The sequence below is a fragment of the Archocentrus centrarchus genome, chromosome 13 (assembly GCF_007364275.1).
Source record: "Archocentrus centrarchus isolate MPI-CPG fArcCen1 chromosome 13, fArcCen1, whole genome shotgun sequence".
In the NCBI taxonomy this organism is placed as follows: domain Eukaryota; kingdom Metazoa; phylum Chordata; class Actinopteri; order Cichliformes; family Cichlidae; genus Archocentrus; species Archocentrus centrarchus.
This window is the reverse complement of record NC_044358.1, coordinates 30175323-30192740: the sequence shown is the minus strand read 5'-3', so window position 1 is coordinate 30192740 and position 17418 is coordinate 30175323. Positions and strand designations below refer to the sequence as shown.

The 17418-nt window shown below is 39.2% G+C and overlaps 1 protein-coding gene across 2 annotated transcripts in view; it reads right to left on the bottom strand.

The window, feature by feature from the left end:
• pdgfd (platelet derived growth factor d) overlaps positions 1-17418 on the bottom strand; it is a 63415-nt gene that overhangs the window by 15338 nt on the left and 30659 nt on the right. Inside the window, exons 2-3 of one of the 2 annotated variants that reach the window (XM_030744644.1) lie at positions 9303-9513; positions 6247-6424 (exon numbers count right to left, since the gene is read on the bottom strand). In XM_030744644.1, the coding sequence (XP_030600504.1) occupies positions 6247-6424; positions 9303-9513 (389 nt within the window). The remainder of the gene's footprint in view (positions 1-6246; positions 6425-9302; positions 9514-17418) is intronic. The other variant, XM_030744645.1, reaches the window with a different exon arrangement.

The following is a 17418-nucleotide window of genomic DNA, read 5'->3' as shown; positions in this document are numbered from 1 at the left end:
GAAAAGTCTGGATGATACTAAGAAGATCATTGCAAGAATTTGCAATTCAGTTTTGATAATTTTAAAAATAATCTCAGTTAAGAGGCCTCTAAATCATACAGCTAAGATTTTTTGAAAAGATTTTGCAGTCTGCACTAAGAAGGACTACGGACCCATACAGTATAAGGTGTAGGACTTTGGACATTTCTCTTTTTTGACAGTAAGAGACAGTAAATGTTTGCTTCTCTCACAGTCTGAAGCAGTTAGCTCTGCAAGAATGACTGATTAAACATGCCAAGTAAGGGGTCTACTAATAGGGCAGAAAAGTCTTTGTAAAATTCGCTAACAAACCCATCATATCCAGAGGCCTTTCCATTGTGCAAAGTTCTTATGGGATTAAACCCATTTTCTCTGCAAATGGGAGCATTATTTTATCATTTTGTTGCTACAATGCAGTCCCGAGTGTACCCAGCCCTTGCCCGGTGGCATTTGGAGTAGGCGCCAGTCCCCCAGTGACTGTGAATTGGATTATTAGTTAAAAAAATGGATGGATAGATGAATGCTACACAAATGTCACGCCGTATCACAGAATCCTGCTTTATTGTGCAGCACCATACTTTTGATAGCGTTACTAAACAATTCACATAAATGAAGGTCAGGTCATTATTTACAGATTAAATGATTAAAGTTTTGCTATAAACCGATGAAAGCATGAAAATATATTTGTACATTTGAGCTTTTACAGCAATAAACAGTACATGGGAGCAGATATATTATAAAGAATCTTGTAAAGGTTCTTTGTAAATATCCTGTAACAAAGCCAAGAAGAGGAAGTAAAAGTCAGGAGAAATGTTCAATTCTACAGGACGCAGAGAAAGGGAGATAATTTTCCAATAACGATGTAATGTTTATTGCAGAAGCAACCTTAATATTTCAAGACACTATGCCATATTTGCTGGTACCGAGGGAATAAATTCTTATTTACAGTAGCAGCCTAGTGTAGGGACATCAGGGAGCTGCCCTTTTCAACCTCCATTTTGTATAGTTGGACAGTGGAGCAGCTGAGGATTAAGTGAGTAGTAGACGGTGAGGAGGGAGAGAGCATTTTTCTGTTGACTTTTACCCCGCATGAGCAGTTATCTCGCTTACAGCCAGAAGACATTTAAGTTCGAAGTTAAATCACACTGGCCACATTTTATGCTGTCTCATCTATGTTTGAGTCCTGGGCTAATGTTAAGGTTAGAGACTTGAAAATACTTATAGATTAGTGTTATACCTCTTTGATTAATTTGTATTTTTTTTTTTTCGTTTTTGTTTTTTTGAATGCGTCAGTTATAATGTTTTCTTTTGGTAGTTTATGTTCAACCAGAAACTAAAACTAATACAGTAATTCCTGCAGCAGTGCCAATGGAGGTTTGCTTTGTTAAAGTACAAAAAGAAATGAGTATCTAGCAGGACAAACCAGAAGAATCTCATACACATGCCAGCAATGTGAAAAAAAGACAAACCGATAAAGAAAAATGTATATAAATATTTCAGTAGATTGTGATACATGATATATTTTGTTTTACATTTCTGGATCAATGGTATGAAACTCATTTTAGACCATACAGCCTACTCAAGTAAGTAAGACCCTTCATAAAAGGGTACAGTATAACAAAGAAAAAATGTCTTGTCCTAAGAAGCCTTGAGGAAAATAAGTGCAATTTCAACAACATAATGCCCCTACACTACACTGCTACATGTCTCAGATTTTCCACATTCTGGCTTTTATCCCCCCCCCCAAAAAAAACAAAAAAAACTATTGTTATAAAGAAAAATGAACATGGGCAAAGCTCTTTACCATCTGGCTTCTGTGTGACATGGCAACCCACAGGTAATGCCTTTGTCAGTAATGATGACTCAGACCTCTGACTCAACCTCTAAAATTTGCAATTCAGAAACCCACTTTCAATTTTACTGCAATTTTTCTACTTGGCAAAGCCATCCTGTGGGCCAGATTGGACCTCTTGGTGTCTCTTTGACACCCCAGATCTACTTCAGGGATTCTATAGGAGTTCAGTCAGTATTCAAAGCACACTTACAGTCATGTTACTCTGTGCCGTCATGTGAAAAATTAAGTACACCCTTGCTGCTTCCACATGAATTCAGAGAATAAGTAGCAGCCAGGTGCTGCTAATTAAATGCACTTGATTAATTCATTATCAGCAAGTGTGAGCACATCTATAAAAGTGGAAATTGTGGCAATTTGCTGGTCTGAAGAATGGAATGTGTTACCACAATGCAACAATCTTCCCCAGAGTAGATGCTCCTGCAAATTCACTCCGAGGTCAGATGGTGCAATGCTCAAAGAAACACAAGAGCTACATCTGAGACTCTACAGGTCTCAGTTAGCATGTTAAATGTCAAAGTTCATCATAGTACACTAAACAACTAAACGCATACAGTTTGTTTGGAAGGGTTGCCAGGAGAAAGCTTCTTCTATCTAAAAAGAACATGGCAGCACAGCTTAGGATTGCAAAGTTGCATCTCAGCAAACCACAAGACGTCTGGAACAATGTCATTTGAACACATGAGACCAAAATAGAAATGTGTGGTTATAATGCACAGCAGCATGTTTGATGAAAACCAAACGCAACAAAGCAGCAGAAATACCTCATACCGACTTGTCAAGCATGGTGGTGGAGGGTTGATAATTTGGGCTTGTTTTGCAGCCACAGGACCTGGATACCTTACAGTCATTGGTTTGACCATGAACTCTTCTGTACACCAGAGTATTCTAGAGTCAAATGTGAGGACATCTGCCCAACATCTAAAGCTTGGCCCAAACTGGGTCACGCACCAGGGCAATGATCTCAAGCACAGCAGCAAATCTACAACAGAATTACTGAAAAACAAAAGAATCAACATGTTGTGATGGCCCAGCCAAAGCCCAGACCTAAACCTGACTAAAATGTGGTGGTGCACACACACCTTAATGAACTGAAACAATGTTGTAAAGGAAAGTGGCCCAAAACGCCTCCAGAATCATTTGAGGGACTGATAACATCATAAAGAAAAACCATTACAAGTTGCTAAAAGTGGTTTTACAACTGTTGAATCATAGGAGCCACTGAGTTTCACAGGACTGCAAAGAGCCCTGTGAAAGCTTTCTTTTTTTAACATGACTGTGTTGAATGAATCAGAATGGGATTCTGGGAACTAATATTCCCCACGCTTGATGTACCAGCACTTGCTAGAAACACCACAAAAAACAAAACCAACAGAAAATCAATAATATTCTTACAAAGATAAATGGTGAATAGCTTCTGTTCACAGTAAATAGATGGCAGATTTAGGTACCCAAAGACATATTTGAGCCTTTATAAAAAAATTTTTTTTTTAAATATTTCTCTTATGTAATCAAATACACACTTTACTTCAGGTAGGTCTGCATTGCAGGTGGTGAGTAACACCAGTTTAAAACCATATTTTAGGAGGAAACTGTGACTGACATGAATAACAAGTTAGACCTCTGACTGCAGTGATGCCTACAGGGTTTTTTGCCTGTCTGTCTCTCTTTTGGATGGTTTAGCAGATGTATTCTGAAATAAAGACATGCAAACATGCACGCACATACGCACGCATGTACGCACACATGCACACACACTCATTCCCAAACTGGAATTTAACCCAAATGATAGGACTGCATTTACAGCTGCCATTTCAATTTTAATAGTAGGGTACAGATGAATTTCCATATACTTTTGTTCACATTGAACTACATAAACCCCTCCATTGGACAGATCTGGCCTCGATTTTTTTTTTCCAAGTTACACAAATTAGAAATCCAACTCTAGCCAAGAGGGAAATTTGTTTTCTTGAACTTATGCTATTTCTTACAGCTCTGCCTCATTTAGATCAGTGTTTGACAAACTGAAGGTTTAAGTAAACACTAGAAAAGTAGTCAAGAAGGAGGAGAACATGAAGCCCACTTAATTAATGAGCAGCCATATAGGCTCATTATGAGCAGTAACTTGTCATTTTTCCTAAATGTCACAGATTATGCCTTTTCATTTTACCTCAAAGAACAGATTTTTCTTGGGTGAATATTGTGACATACATGCAGAGTTGCTTGTGAGTCTGCAGCAACCTACTTTGGTTGATCTCTAAAGCCAAGATGTGGCAATAGACCAATACCATGTAAAAAATTGCTTGACTAAATTTGATTTGGACCCAGCCAGACTTAAGCATTGATTACAAAAGCCAATCCCAAAATGTTCCTCTCGTGAGAAGATATGTTCCTAGCTTTCATCATTATTTTAATACCAGGTGGCGTAATGGCTTGTGTTTCACCCCTGCTGCACCCCCATGAATACAGGATAAGTATATTTATGCAGATGACCCATGGCTTGATATTCTGCAACGCCTCCAAAGATAGATACACGTATGGAGCACTGAAGCTGCTGCTGCTCTGCTTACATGCAGCTCACGCAAAGGTTGGGTCCCGGTATCTAAGACATTAGATCCCACATGACCCCTAATGCCCATGACCCAAATAGAGATTTAAGTAGATTTGGAAAGCAAATGGTGTAGATGTGAACATGGTGAGGATTTAACAGAAAAGAAAATGTGTTTTTGGTCTTGTTTTTTGCTTGTGTGACTCTGAGTCAACCTTTCCTCAATTATACTGACTGTTTTACTTTCCCTAATGTTTTTTTCTTTTATCTAATCCACCTTAGTCCACTTCCTATAACTTAGTTCCTCACAAGTATCTCTCCCTCTCTCTCTCCCTTTGTCTCTCTCAGTCCAGGTTGTTTTAGTCATTAGCTGACATGCTGATACCATCTCAGACACCTGTTCTCTCCTTCCAATGCTGCTTCTCCTCATTCTCTGCCTACCTCTCTCTGCCTCTCACTTCCTCCTTTCCTCCCTCTGCCTCTTCTCCTCCTCCTCCTTATCTGTTCGACAGGTCTGGAGAGAACAAATTAGACCTGCTAAATTAAGCCACACACAAAGCTCCAGTCTAGCTGGAGGGAAACTGTGTTTATGTATATGTGTGTGTGTGCGTGTGTGTGTGTGTAAGACAGAAAGACACAAACACACACTCAAACATGGAAACTCTTTGAAAAATGGGTAAAACTGATTAAATGAGATAAGCCTCTGGAGTTGGATTCTGCTTTAAATGTACAGAAGGGTGATTATTTGACCAGAGGAGAAATAACAAAGACTGAGGAGGGAGGGATGGCAGCGAAAGGCAGTGAGAGTCTGAGAGGGAGAGATAAGAGAGCAGTTTGTGGTTTATGCCACTGGTAGAAAGTAAGTAGGTACATTTAGGCAAGTGCTCTATTATGAAGTGCATTTACTTCATTGTCATTACATTAGGTTGAATGACATTGCTGTGTAGTGGTTGTGATTGAGGTAGTTAAGGGCTAATTTAACCTATATATCCTATACAGCTTATGGTGAGTTCAAAGTTTAATGACAGCTGGGGTATTTTAATATCAAATGTAATGAATGCAATATAAAAAATGACACTATGAAAGGGAAGAATCATCAATAGATACAATATCTCTCCTTTTCACTCTCTGCCAGCTTTGGCCTTTATTCCATCTGTGCTCATGCCACTTTTTTTTCTCTTTTTTCTCAGATAATAAGCAGTGCCACCAGTTCAACCCTGTCTGTGATGCTGTGTCGCTTCCCCTCTCTATCATAAATGAGGAAGTCTGGGAACATCTTTAAATGTCTGTGTGTCTCTCCACTGATCTTTCCCTTCCCCTTTCCCCTCCGACAATAGGGTGGGTGAACATTTCACATCGGATTCCCTCACTTTCTTCTTTCCTCTTCCTGACAGAATGACAAAGCTAATCTCCTTATCAATTTGTTTGACAGCCTTTGAGAGAACAAGTTCTCATCCTCCCTCCCTACGCCCTGCCCTCCTTCACCTATCCCTTCATCTCTCCTCTTTTGTTGAATGGACATGTGAGAAAAGCACGGTTGGCTTACACATGTCGGCAGTCTACTGACAGTGTTAGGAGATCCTCTGTTTTTTTTCCTGTTCCTCTTGCCTCTCCTATCTATTTATCTCCATCTCATGCCTTTTTCTTTATTGCCAACTAAAATTGTGAAAGAGGCATTTTACCTAGGGCGCTGCTGTGGTACTGAGTCTGAACCTGATCTGATTAAAAGAATATATACTTAAATAAAGAACTTTATGCTGTGATTCAAGTAACAGCCCATAATTTATCATCATCTATGTGTGTGTGTGTGTGTGTGTAGTTCCCTTACCAGCAGTGAGTAATAGACTTTGAATCCTGGCTTTGCAACAAAGTAATCATCAGACTTGAAGGTGACTCTGAGCTTGTTGGTTTTGGAGTTTAGACTAGGCGGTGCCTTCTGACCACACCACCGACCCCAAATTATAGTGCTGGTCTCCGATTGGTCCTCCACTTCAACAAAGTCATACCTGGAGTGTGAGAGAGTGAGAGCAATAGAGAAGTATATTAATAAGTAGGGGGAAAAGAGAGAAGGGCAGAGGATTAAAACAGTACACAAAGAAAGTTAAGGTTGAGAAAGTTAAGATAAGCAGTAGTTAGAATGTTCTTTGTAGTTTTCATTCTTCTTGGAAATAATAATGTTGTTCTTGCTAAGGCAGTTCATTTAGCAAGATAATATTTTGAGAAGTCAAGAGAACTGGGAAACACTAAACAGCCATCACAGTTTACAGACAAGTTTGTCTCTACAGAAATGTTTTGCTTTTTTCTCATGCAGTGACGAGGATTATTACTATCAACATTTCAGTTAAACTTGCTAAATTTTTTTAGCTGACACATGGTATCTCTACTTGTGTTTGTTCCTATGCAGGACATGCAAATTAAGTGTCTAGACCACAGACAGCATAAATCATGGATGTAGCTTTCAGATCGGAAAAATGAGGCCAACGCAAAAGTGCCTTAAACCTCCATTCTATGCTGCATTTATGCTACAGTTAGCACAGTAACAATAACAATTCTAACATGCTTACAATCATGGCAAGAAAAAAGTAGACCCTCTGTCAATTGTAAGTGCTCTTAAGGTCCCACCGCAGCATTTCAGTCAGGTTCGGGTCTGGAGTTTGGGCCATTTCAACACTGATTCTGTTTTTCAGTCATTTAGTTGTAGATTTGTTGCTGTGCTTGGAATCATTGTCCTGTTGCATGACACAATTTCAGCCAAGCTTTAGCTGTTGGACAGATGTCCTCACATCTGACTCTACCTAGAGTACTTTGGTATACAGAGGAGTTTATGGTCAAGTCAATGAGTGTAAGGTGTCCAGGTATTGTGGCAGCAAAATAAGCCTAAATCATCACCCCTCCACCATCGTGCTTGACAGTAGGTATGAGATGTTTGTGCTGATATGCTGCGTTTGGTTTTCACCAAACATGGTGCTGTGCATTATAACCAGACATTTCTATTTTGGGCTCATCTGTCCAAAGGACATTGTTCCAGACGTCTTGTGCATCTCAACGTCTTGTTGAGATGCAATTTTTCAATCCTGACCTGTGCTGCGATATTCTTTTTTAGAGAAGAGGCTTTCTCCTTTCCAACCCTTCCAAAAAGTCATACTTGTTCAGTCTTTTTTTTAGTTTTACTGTCATGAACTAGAATGAACCAAATTTGCAGTTTCTTTGAGCACTGCACGATCTAACCTTGGTGTGCGTTTGCTGGGACGTCCACTCTTGGGAAGACTGGAACCTGTCTCGAACGTATTCCACTTGTGAAAAATCTTTCGCACTGTAGAATGATGGACTTCAGATTGTTTGGAAATGACCACACAAACCTTCCCAGACTGAAGGGCGGCAACAATTGCTTCTCTAAGATCATTGATGATGTCTTTCCTCCTTGGCATTATGTCAACACACACCTGAATACTCCAGACCAGCTTGTGCTTTTGTAGAGGTGCTCACACTTGCCGATGCTCAATTAATCAGGTGCATTTAATGAGCAACACCTGGCCGCTACTTACCATCTTAAATCCTATGGAAGCATTAAGGGTGTATTTAGTTTTTCATACACTGCTTCTGCATTTGGGCTCTGTTTTTGTTAAATACATAATGACTCTGTGTAATATGTTAGTTCTGTTGTTCATCTCAGGTTGTATTTAGACCCCTTAAGGACCAGATGATTTTTTTTTTTAATTAAGTCTAGATATGTAAAACCTTAGAATTGACAAGGGATGTACTCTCTCTTTTTTTTTTTTTTTTTTTTTTTTTTTAACCATGACTGCATATTTAGAATATAAAATGTCACCATTGTCATTATTGTCCTTCAGACTGTGAGGATGCTAACATGCTAAAAGGATCATGGGCAGTGCTACACTTCTCGCATTCTCATGGTGTAATAATTTGTGCCAGTCAGTCAAATAGGTGGTAGACAGACAGCTAGACTGACAGCGGATGACAAATAACACAGCAATAAAGACTAATTTTTCTTTACAGCCATGGTTTACATTTGGCCATTTCTCTGTTGTGGTTTAGGTAGGTTTTAGTATTATGAAGCACTTTAAGTAATCAGACTTGTGATGATAGAAGTTTATGATATATTCTCAGCCAAGCAGGCCACCACAGTAAAGTGCTTGACAATAAGCCCACAAAAATACACACAGAGTCAACGTGACAAACGAGATTTGAAAGACTGGGCAAATCTCTCTCTCCTTCGTACTACCTTTCCAATTGCCCCCCCCCCCCCCCCCCCCCCCCCCCCCCCCACACACACACACACACACACACACGCCCCCCTGCTGCTCCCCCTTGTCTTTTCAGGAAAGTGCTTACAAAGACGGCTGAATTGCATATGGGGATTAAGAAGTCTATTTTCTCCCTGCAGCCCTCAAGGACAAACTTCTTATACTTCTTGCCAAGAAAGCAAACTTCAGTTATCCATCTCTCCTGTAGTGATTCCACCACCTTATACCTTTTAATATTATTTTCTCTCAGTTCCTTTAAATCCCAATTTATTTTGAATCCAGTGTGAATATATTACCAGATAATTCACACATATTTTACTGTTGCGATTGTTCAGACCTGAGGCTTTTACACATTACACTTTTCCTGTTCTCTCTGTCACTCTTCTCCATCAATCTGTCTCCCACCCAGGTTCCTAAATGACTATTACTTTCATCTGACGTTTCTCCTTTACAGCTGCTCAGAATTTATCAGTGTTCCTTCTTCATTTTGCTCAGCACCTTAATCCTTGTTTCCAGTATTGGATTTCTCTCTTTCTGTCTTTTTTTCTAAAGGCATTTTATGTCGCCCTCCTTACTTCTCTAGATCTTCTGCTCTAATTTCTGAATTGCCAAATTTTACCTGCACACTCCATTCTCAGCTTCCTCCAGTCCAAAGTGTCCGTCAAACTCCAGGTGTATGCGGCTCCCTGGTGGTGACAGCAGTTTCCATGACAACAGCAGGTTGCGAGGGTAAGCGTTGGGGTAGCGTGGGCTGTGGATGACTCCACCCTGTGGTGTTACCGTGATGTTTTCCTCCTTGCGGTACAAGTCTGTGGTGAGGTGATTGCTGTCTGTTAGTGGTTACAACTAATCAGTTAGTTAGTCCATTTATGATTAAAAAGAAAAGCAAAGCAGGTTTTTCACAGATGCACCCCCCACCCCCCAAAACTTGATGATGTCATATTATCACATCATCAAAGTGTTGAGCAACCACCTAACAGTGGGCTAAAATTACCCATTTTTGCAATTATACACCTATAACCCCCTTATAAAAGCAGTGAATCCTTTTTATTTCATGGCAATTTATATTTACAAAACTTGAACATTATCACATTCACCCACCAGGCACTTTTTTTACATATACATTGCTAATACTGACTTGGACACCCTTTTGTTATCAGAACCGCCTAAATCCCCTTAGTTCTTCATAGCATAAATTCAACAAGGTGCTTGAAATATTCCTCAGAGATTTTGGTCCATATTGACATGAGAGCATCAGACAGTTACTGCAGATTTGTTGGCAGCACATCCATGATGTGAATAACTCATTCCACTACATCCCAAAGGTACTTTGTTAGATTGAGTTCTGGAGACTGTGCAGGCCATTTGAGTACAGTGAACTCATTATCATGTTAAAAAAAAAAAGTTTGAAATGATCTGAGCTTTGTGACATGATGTGTTATCCTGCTGGAAGCAGCCATAAGAAGATGGGTACTTTGTGGTCATAAAGGGATGGAAATGGTCAACAACAATGCTCAGGTAGACTGTGGTGTTTTATTGATTCTCAGTTTGTACTAAGTGTGGCTAAAAAATATCCCCCCACGTTATTACACTACAACCACTAGCCTTAACTATTCTTCCTCATTCTGATGCTCAGCTTGAACTTCACCAGATTGTCTTGACCATGGCTACAGGTCTAAATTCATTGAGCTGCCATATGACTGACTGTTTAGATATTTGCATTAACAATTAGGTGAACAGGTATACCTAATAAAGTATATGGTGAATGTATATGGTATATGATGTTTTATTTAGCAGTGGGCTGAAATAACAATTGTGTAGTAGAACAGGACACGGGCATGGGCATTTATTAGTGTATCTAATATCTACCATGGTCCTGTGTTTTTGACCCAGCACTTTGTGTTTTGAACTCAAAACATTTAATGTTTTGACATCTGAGTTATTAGTTCCAGTTTTTGGTTGTGGTTTGAGTTTTTCATTAGTCTCTAGTTTTCCAATTCTTAAGGTTAAGATGTCTCAGTTTAGTCATCCGTTCTTGATATTTTGTTTGGTTTTCTTTTTGTGGTTAGTTTTTATGCTCTCAGTCATGTTTAGTTTTAATTATCTAATTTCTGCTCTTGGTTATTGTTGATATTCAATTCTTTGCTGGTTATCCTGCCTCCCCTGTGTCTTGTCAAGTCCCCATCTCTGTGTCTGATGTTTAGTTACTTCCTGTTTTATTTTGCTAGTCTTGTGTGCATTGTGTTTAGTTTTGCTTCCCTTGTCTTGTTAGTTGGATTCTATTCACCTGTGTCTTGTTTGCTCAGCTGTGTCCTCTCTCCCTAATTACCTTGTGTGTGTATTTAAGTTTTCCTCAGTTCTTTGTTGTATTCTCCCTCATGTTGTGTACTCTGTGAGTCCTTGGTGGCTGCTCTGTATTATTTTGTATTCTGTGTTTTGGCAAGTCTTCAGCATTAAAGCTGTCTTCTTTAGTTCGCGTTCCTGTCTCAGTCTTGCATTTGGGTCTGCAACCTGGCTGCCTGACACAGCAACAAATGACAATATCAGCCTGACCAATTTACCTGTCTGTCTCACATTTCTTTAAGTTTTCTCTCTTTCAGAGGACAAAGAGTTGGTTGTGTTTTTAACATTTATTTTTATTTTGGTGTCAAATAAGAATATTATTGCCTGACCTTTTCACACCTATTACATTTTAATATTTCAGTTCAAGTGGACATTTGCCACTAACGAAATTTGACTTGCCTCATTTATTCTATAGAAAAGGTCAACAAAAATATCCATTCATTGAAGGTCATAAATATAAACAGTAACCCACTAAAAATAATTAGAAATAATTCTCTTGGAACTAAGACTCTGGTCCTGTTTCGTAGCAACTCTTGCGAACAGTGGCTGGACAAACTGACATTACCTTCTTGAGGTTTACCTCAAGAAGGTAATGTCTTGAAGTTTTTGCTTAGTTTTCTGTTTCATCTGTGTTCAGTCCCTCACCCCAGTATATATACATTATATATACCTCCTGCTTTTTATCTACCAGTCACCAGATTGTACTCACTGCAGTCAAGCTTTCCAGACAGCTTCCTGTTCTCAGTGACCTCAGCCTGTTCCTGACTCCTGAGTGCCTTATCTGCTGTAAGTTTTTTTTGTGTGTGTGTTTTCATGATGCTATTTTGGATTTCTGTACTGCTTTAGGTTTTACGCTCAGATTGTCTGTCTGCTTACCTGTGTTTGACCCTTACTGTGTGTATTAAAGTTTTGGGGATTTTGGTGCTGCATGTTGGCATCCCCTCCTCTGTGACCCATTATACTGCTGATCTGGACTAAAAAGTATTGGGACTGTAGTACCATTATCACTTGGCAACACTGGGAAAAGTGTATTGTATAGCATTTACTGTACATACAACAGAACCCCTAAAACAGGGTGTGATTTTGTTTTTTGAAAAATACAAATATTTCAGTGGTCCCAAAACAGGAAAAATACTGCCTCTATGTCTACACTCAGTGTTCTGAACTACAAAAACACACACACAAACACACACACCTTTCTCATAGGAGAGATTACCATATGGATACATCAATCTATTGTATCTACATGTATTGCTTTACTTTAATATACTAACTGCTTCTATAAACAATCTGGGTAGTTTCTAAAGTATATAGTTAAAACCATTATGGCTATAGATACTATATGGGTAGATTTTAAAGTATAACTGCTCATCAGCACCAATGAACATAACTACACCCACTCAAAATGCAGCCGTAGCTAATCAATTAAATCATAAATCTAATTTTGACGTTGCACTAGAAAACTCAATTGGCTTAACAAATCTGTTGCTGAGTTTCTGAAATTTCCCAAAAAATAATAAATAAAAAATACACACTCTCAGAAGGTCAGGCTGTGTGCTGAAGTAGGCTGACAGGGCTGCATTTTCTGAGTGGTCTGTGTTTTTTAGAGTACTGAATGCATAATCAAGGCATAGCCTGCACCCCTGGGAGATGATGGTGATGATGAAGCTTTGGCCTGCTCCTCCTCTTCACTCTGGACTTCTCTTAATTCCTCCTCTTACTCAGTCCCATCTTTACCTCTCACCTCCTCTCTGTGCTTCTCTTCTTTACAGTACCGTAATTTTGCCTCAGCCACCGGACGTTCTGCTCCCTTCAACAGTCTGCTGATTCTGGCTCCAGCAGTTAACACCGTGCTTTAGTGTGTATCACGGGCAGCAGACATTGATGCAGCATGTACTTCCAGTTTGGAGCATGTGTGTAAATGTGAGTGCATGTGTGTGCTGGGGCAGAATTTGCTTGTAATGAAATTCTTCCACTTTGCTGATCAGAAGCCTGACTGCATGGGTCCACTCAGTCAAATAATTACGTATGGAACTTTAACCCACTAATGTCCCTGGTGAGCAGAGTGTGTCCGTTTCACTTTTATTCATAAGGTAATTTGTGTTAAAATGCATGTGACTATGTATGGTAGTCTATCAAGCACAGAATGTATGTGTTTCTTAGTATTTATATTTGTACTTATAAAGGTGAGTCCATGTTAGCACCACTGTTTAAAGCACCATGAAGCGTCATATGTCTACTGAAACAGATGAGGTGATAGAAGTCAGTGCTTCTGACCATGCAACAGTCTAGCACATAACCGCTCTAAAGCAATAAACCTGGATTAATGCACCCATCCAATACTGCACCCACCCATGCATGCAGGCATGAGTGTGTCTGTGTGTAAGAAGAGGGGAGACACTAAAATGAGAAAAGATGCAAATGCGCCTGGGAAGCAATGAGCTCTTTGGGATGATGTTCTGCAGTCACACCGTGACCTTAATATAAATCATGCAGTGATGTCAGTGACACTATTGCAAATTAATGCAAATGATACAGTGATTAGAAAGGAGGTTTCCATTAATGATCCAGTCCAGAGAATTAACAGTGCTAGAAACTAACTGCTTTATTTTATCAGCCTGCAAAGGATTTTGGTAAAAGGCTCATATGGACTGAGCAGAATCCTCCGGAAGCCAGCAGCTATATCTGGGGGCACAGACAGATATGCATGCAGTCTGGATATATTTTCAACAGATTTAGCTCAGATTTTCATAGGTTTGCATTTTTATTAGTTTTTTTTTCATTTTCATTTTCTGTGTTTCCAGAGTGAGGTTGCTTGTTTCAGTGTAGTTTCTATTATTATTATTATTTAAAATATTTATAATTAATTAAATAATATTAATAGGTTAGGTTAATACCTACAGCTAAATTGACTGTTGGCGTGTGAATAGTTGTCTGTCTGTTAGTCCTGGTAACCTTGCTCAGTGACTGTGTATATAATGAATTAATTAATTGATAGGTGTTATTGTATAAGATATTCTCAAAAGTAAATATTGTAATTATTTTCATACAATGTATCAAACATGCACACCTACACCAATATCACAAAACTTAGCACTTAGTCACAATATGACTTTTTCATTATAGAGTCTTTAATCTTGACCAGTTATATAAAAACAATTATATGAAACATTATATATATTTTTAAAGTTGAAAAATTTTTTTTTTTTAGCCACAGCAGCTTTTATTAACCGTGGAGAGTGACAGGAAATTTGGAGGAGAGATACAGGGGAGGACATGTGGGAAATGGTGACTGGCCAGGACTCGAACCTGCGCTGCCCGCACCATTACATGGCATATGTATGTGGTTGCCTGCTCAACCTCTGAGCCACCCCAGCACCCTAAACTTGACAAAAAGTTACTACATTCTGCAGTCACAGAAAATATGATGGTGTGCTGATATTATCACTGTCTACCTCAAATCCTACACTTAAACACCCTCCCTCTCTCGCCCTGTCTCTCAAACACACAAACACACGTACACACATTGCTCCACACTCACAAACTCACCACACAGTCACGCAGCATCATTGTCACAGTTATTTACGTGTCAGATCAGGAATCTAAAAGTTTAATTGGCATTCGGTTAGTGCGTGTGTGTGTGTGTGCGTGCGTGTTACTCATTTTGTGAGGACCTAAAACCTGTTACTTATGGGCCTGTGTCTTCCTTATGAGACAAACCTGCCCTCCAAAAACAAGTCCCTTTAACTTAAATCCTTTCCTTTTGAGATAGAGAGATTTTTATAAAGTTAGCCTTAGGCTAGGATTCACAGTTAAGCCCTAGTTGATATGGTTAGGGTCATAAAATGAATCAAAGTCAATGCAATGTCCTCTGAAGTCATGGATACATGGCTGTGCGTGTTTATGGATGTAGTAGGTTAAAAGAAAAACTATATGTGTGTATTTGCATGCATGCATGACTTGAAAGATGTATGTGGTTAATTTTCACTAATTAAATTTCTCTCCCACCTCCAGTGTCAGAGTGCAATGTTCTCTGTGGCGCTGAGATCTATTTCTGATCCAAGTGCCAATCACACTCTAATCACCAGCAACACGATGCATCACGGAAGGAAAAATAGCTCTTTTGAGAACGCACTGAAGTTGCAAGGAGAGAACTTACATTGAAGCTAAGATATGAAACTTCATATTTCTCTCTTTATTAAAATCTGATTTTGGTGAAATCACAGGTGTGCAAAGAGTAAATATTAACCTCCATCTTTTTTAGTTTGAGTTTATTTTCTTGAGTGACAGTTTACATACTGTATGATACATTCACACTCAGAGACACACTCCCACAGGACATTACCTATAACAAGTCGACCCCATTTCCTACATCTGCCATCCCCTGCCTAACACATCCTGTCTGACTTTCATATTCTCAAAATGAATTCTTGTAAGCCCCACACACGTGCATGCACGCACACACACACACCCACCCACACACACCCACCCACACAGGCGAGCAGGACACACATAATGCATTCACTTTCAGCTGTGAAAAACTCCCCAGAGATTGCTGTTTTTATTCATGGTGGCATTCCCATTTTTTTTTTCATCTAAAACAAAACAAACAAGCAAACAAAAAAAACAGGTGTTTAAAATGTTGTTGAGTGGGATTTGATGTGATTCAAGTAATTACACCAGTTTTATAAAATCACAATCAAGCATTAAATGGATAGGTCAAAGTACTTTTTTGGAAAATGTTCAAATGAAAAATTGATACACTCTCAGATGTCTGTTAAAGCTGCAACCAACAGCTGACTGGTTTACTAGAAGCAGAGAGAAACGGCTAGTCTGGCTCAGTTCAAAGGTAATACAAGCATCTCTTAAATTTCTTAGTCACTTTTGTGTCTAGAAAAAAAACTAAAACGATAAGTTGTGTGTAGAATTGCATAATCTTACAAGGAGAAACTGCTGGAAAATTTCTTGGCTGAGTATCCAGACAGTGAAAAGATATTGTAATTACAAGACTATGAAGCAATGAAACCACTCAGTCTGCTGTTGTGCCTCAAAAAGTCAGAATATAAAAAGAAAGTTCTAACAATAAAACATTCAGTATGTAACATAGTAGTTTGTATGCAGCATTGGATTACTTTGGCCAACTTTATTCATACTATGACACAAATACTAGCTCAACCATGAGCTACACCTGAATGAAGATCTTAGGAGGATATCTGGCATTAATGAAACTGTAGAAAGAGTATTGCAAAAAAAAGAAAAGAAAGACGGTAGCTTAATTTTTTTTTTACTACAGACCCATCTGCGTTATCTGCCGAATTGTTTATGCATCTGTGTTTGGTAACAGAGTGTAAAACACTGCCATTAGCAGCAAAACTGCTGATAAACACAGGGAGCGTGTGTGGCTTGTGCAATTGTGTGTTTGTATCTTTAGCTGTGTGTACAGTAGTTTCATATGTGCACATCTGTTCGAAACTAGGCTATATATGGGTCAGTGTTTGCGTACATGTTAAGAGTGCATCGGTTGTGGATGTGGGAAGCTGTACTTACGCCCTCAGAGTATGAGAAATAACCATAGCCTTTTCCATCTCACTAAATGTTTGCTCAAGGCATATTCATGTGTGTGTGTCCATCTATCTATCTATCAGTTGTGTGTGTGTGTGTGTGTATGTGTGTGCATCACTGTACTGCTTAAGCTGGCTCACTGGTTTACCACTTTCTCATGACATCAGCTGTAAACATGCTCCCTTGTTTCTCTGTAAAAAAAAAAGCATTAAACACACACACACACACACACACACACACACACACACACACACACACACACACACACACACACACACACACACACACACACACACATACATCCTGGAGGTGAACATTGCATGCTGGGGGGGTGTCAGCTTTGGTCAGCATTGGTTCTTACCCTGCATATCTACTCTCTTCTTCACTTTCCTCATCCTGCACCATCTCTTCTGCCTGTTTCCCTCGCTTTCTAATCACAGCTGAATCACTTTTCCCCCCTTTCCCTGTAACAGACACCCAAGATAGAGTCTTACATTTTACATTGCTGAAACCAATTAATTTTCTTCTGGCGTGGGCCATTGGGACTTTGGTGTGGAGTGATGGTATGATGAAGGAGGCAGAAGACAAACAGGACTGAGAGAAAAGATGTTATCACTTGATAGAACTTGTGAGATAATCAATGAAAATACAGTATACAGTTTTATAAAGGGGTGTATGGGATTGCACAAATATAACAAAGATAACACAAACCTTTGCAAACATATACAAATTAAACACTAATACATATCTGGTAGCAAAGAACCCAGAGTGATTATTAGTTAACCTAAATATGGTGACCCCAGCCAAGACACCAGAGTCAGATCTGCAAC